At 47.4% G+C, this 1,039-nt stretch overlaps 1 protein-coding gene across 1 annotated transcript; it reads right to left on the reverse strand.

Annotated features, from left to right (window-relative positions):
* Nucleotides 1-29: 29 nt before the first annotated feature.
* LOC103583921 (heat shock factor-binding protein 1-like) lies at nucleotides 30-834 on the reverse strand (the record flags this gene model as incomplete). The annotated part of the gene is made up of 2 exons (XM_008565099.1): nucleotides 30-165; nucleotides 724-834. Coding segments are annotated over 2 exons (230 nt in total), but the record flags the coding sequence as incomplete, so codon positions are not given.
* Nucleotides 835-1,039: the final 205 nt, after the last annotated feature.

Consider the following 1,039-nt stretch of genomic DNA (forward strand, 5'->3'; position numbering starts at 1 on the left):
AAAATTATACTTTCAGGTTATCACTCTGTACTGCACCCCCTCACCTTCAACTCTTTGGTGTGGCGGGTATCTTGTTTTCACCTTCCAGTTCTTCCACCCCAGCCTGTGTCATGAGGTCTGCGATGTTTTTCTCCAGATCATCAATGCGACTACTCATATCATCAAGTGGTGAAGTTAAAGGTGACACAAACCAACATCTCCCCATGTCTTATCCTTTTCATCCAAGCCCCTGATAACTATGGCCTTAAACACAACTGTCTTAAGGAAGTGGATTTTCCAGTTTCCTTACAGTCTGGTGGTTAAGAGTACAGGAGTCAGGGGCAAGGCAGCCCTAACCCTTACAAGCAGTAGGAACCCTGGTAAGTTCTTAAACTTTTCTAAACTTCAGTTACTTCCTTCGCTAGATAAAGATGATAACAGCATAACCTGTTCATAAGGTGGTAGTGAGGATGAAAGGAGAGACACACATAAAGTGCTCAACAGTCAATCATACCAGCCATTATAGTTGGTTGACTGCGAGTTCCTCCAGCCAGTGATCTGTCTAGCTCAGCTGTACCCCTAACCCTTAGCACAGTCCTTCTGACGAACACAGTATATCCAAGCTCAGTAAAAAGTTTAAGAGACTGGCTGAAGCTGGCCTGCAGACCACCCATATACCCCATCGCTACCCTGCAAATAGGATCCAAAGGCCCATGAGAGGCCAACTACAAATAAAAAGGATATTTCTTCCAATGATCTGGTCAGACATGGTCTGAAATTTATCTTGCATCTGTTGCAGAAGTGTCTGCACCTTAAAAACAAAACAAAACAAATTGCGCACTTGTCTTGAGACACCTTCATGGGATCAGGACCGCAGCACTGGTCCCGGTGTCAGGAACCTAGGATCCTGGGTTCCAGCCCCAAATCGGGCTCTTGGCACCAGTGCAGCCTTCAGCCAGGACTCTGCTCCTCGGAGTTTCAGTTTTGCCATCTGTCAAATTGGACAGCTGGGCGGGTGAGGCGCCCCGCAGTCTGGGCCCGCTGCGGTGCAAAACTCGCG

Source organism: Galeopterus variegatus, unplaced genomic scaffold, assembly GCF_000696425.1.
Source record: "Galeopterus variegatus unplaced genomic scaffold, G_variegatus-3.0.2 Scaffold30443, whole genome shotgun sequence".
Classification (NCBI taxonomy): domain Eukaryota; kingdom Metazoa; phylum Chordata; class Mammalia; order Dermoptera; family Cynocephalidae; genus Galeopterus; species Galeopterus variegatus.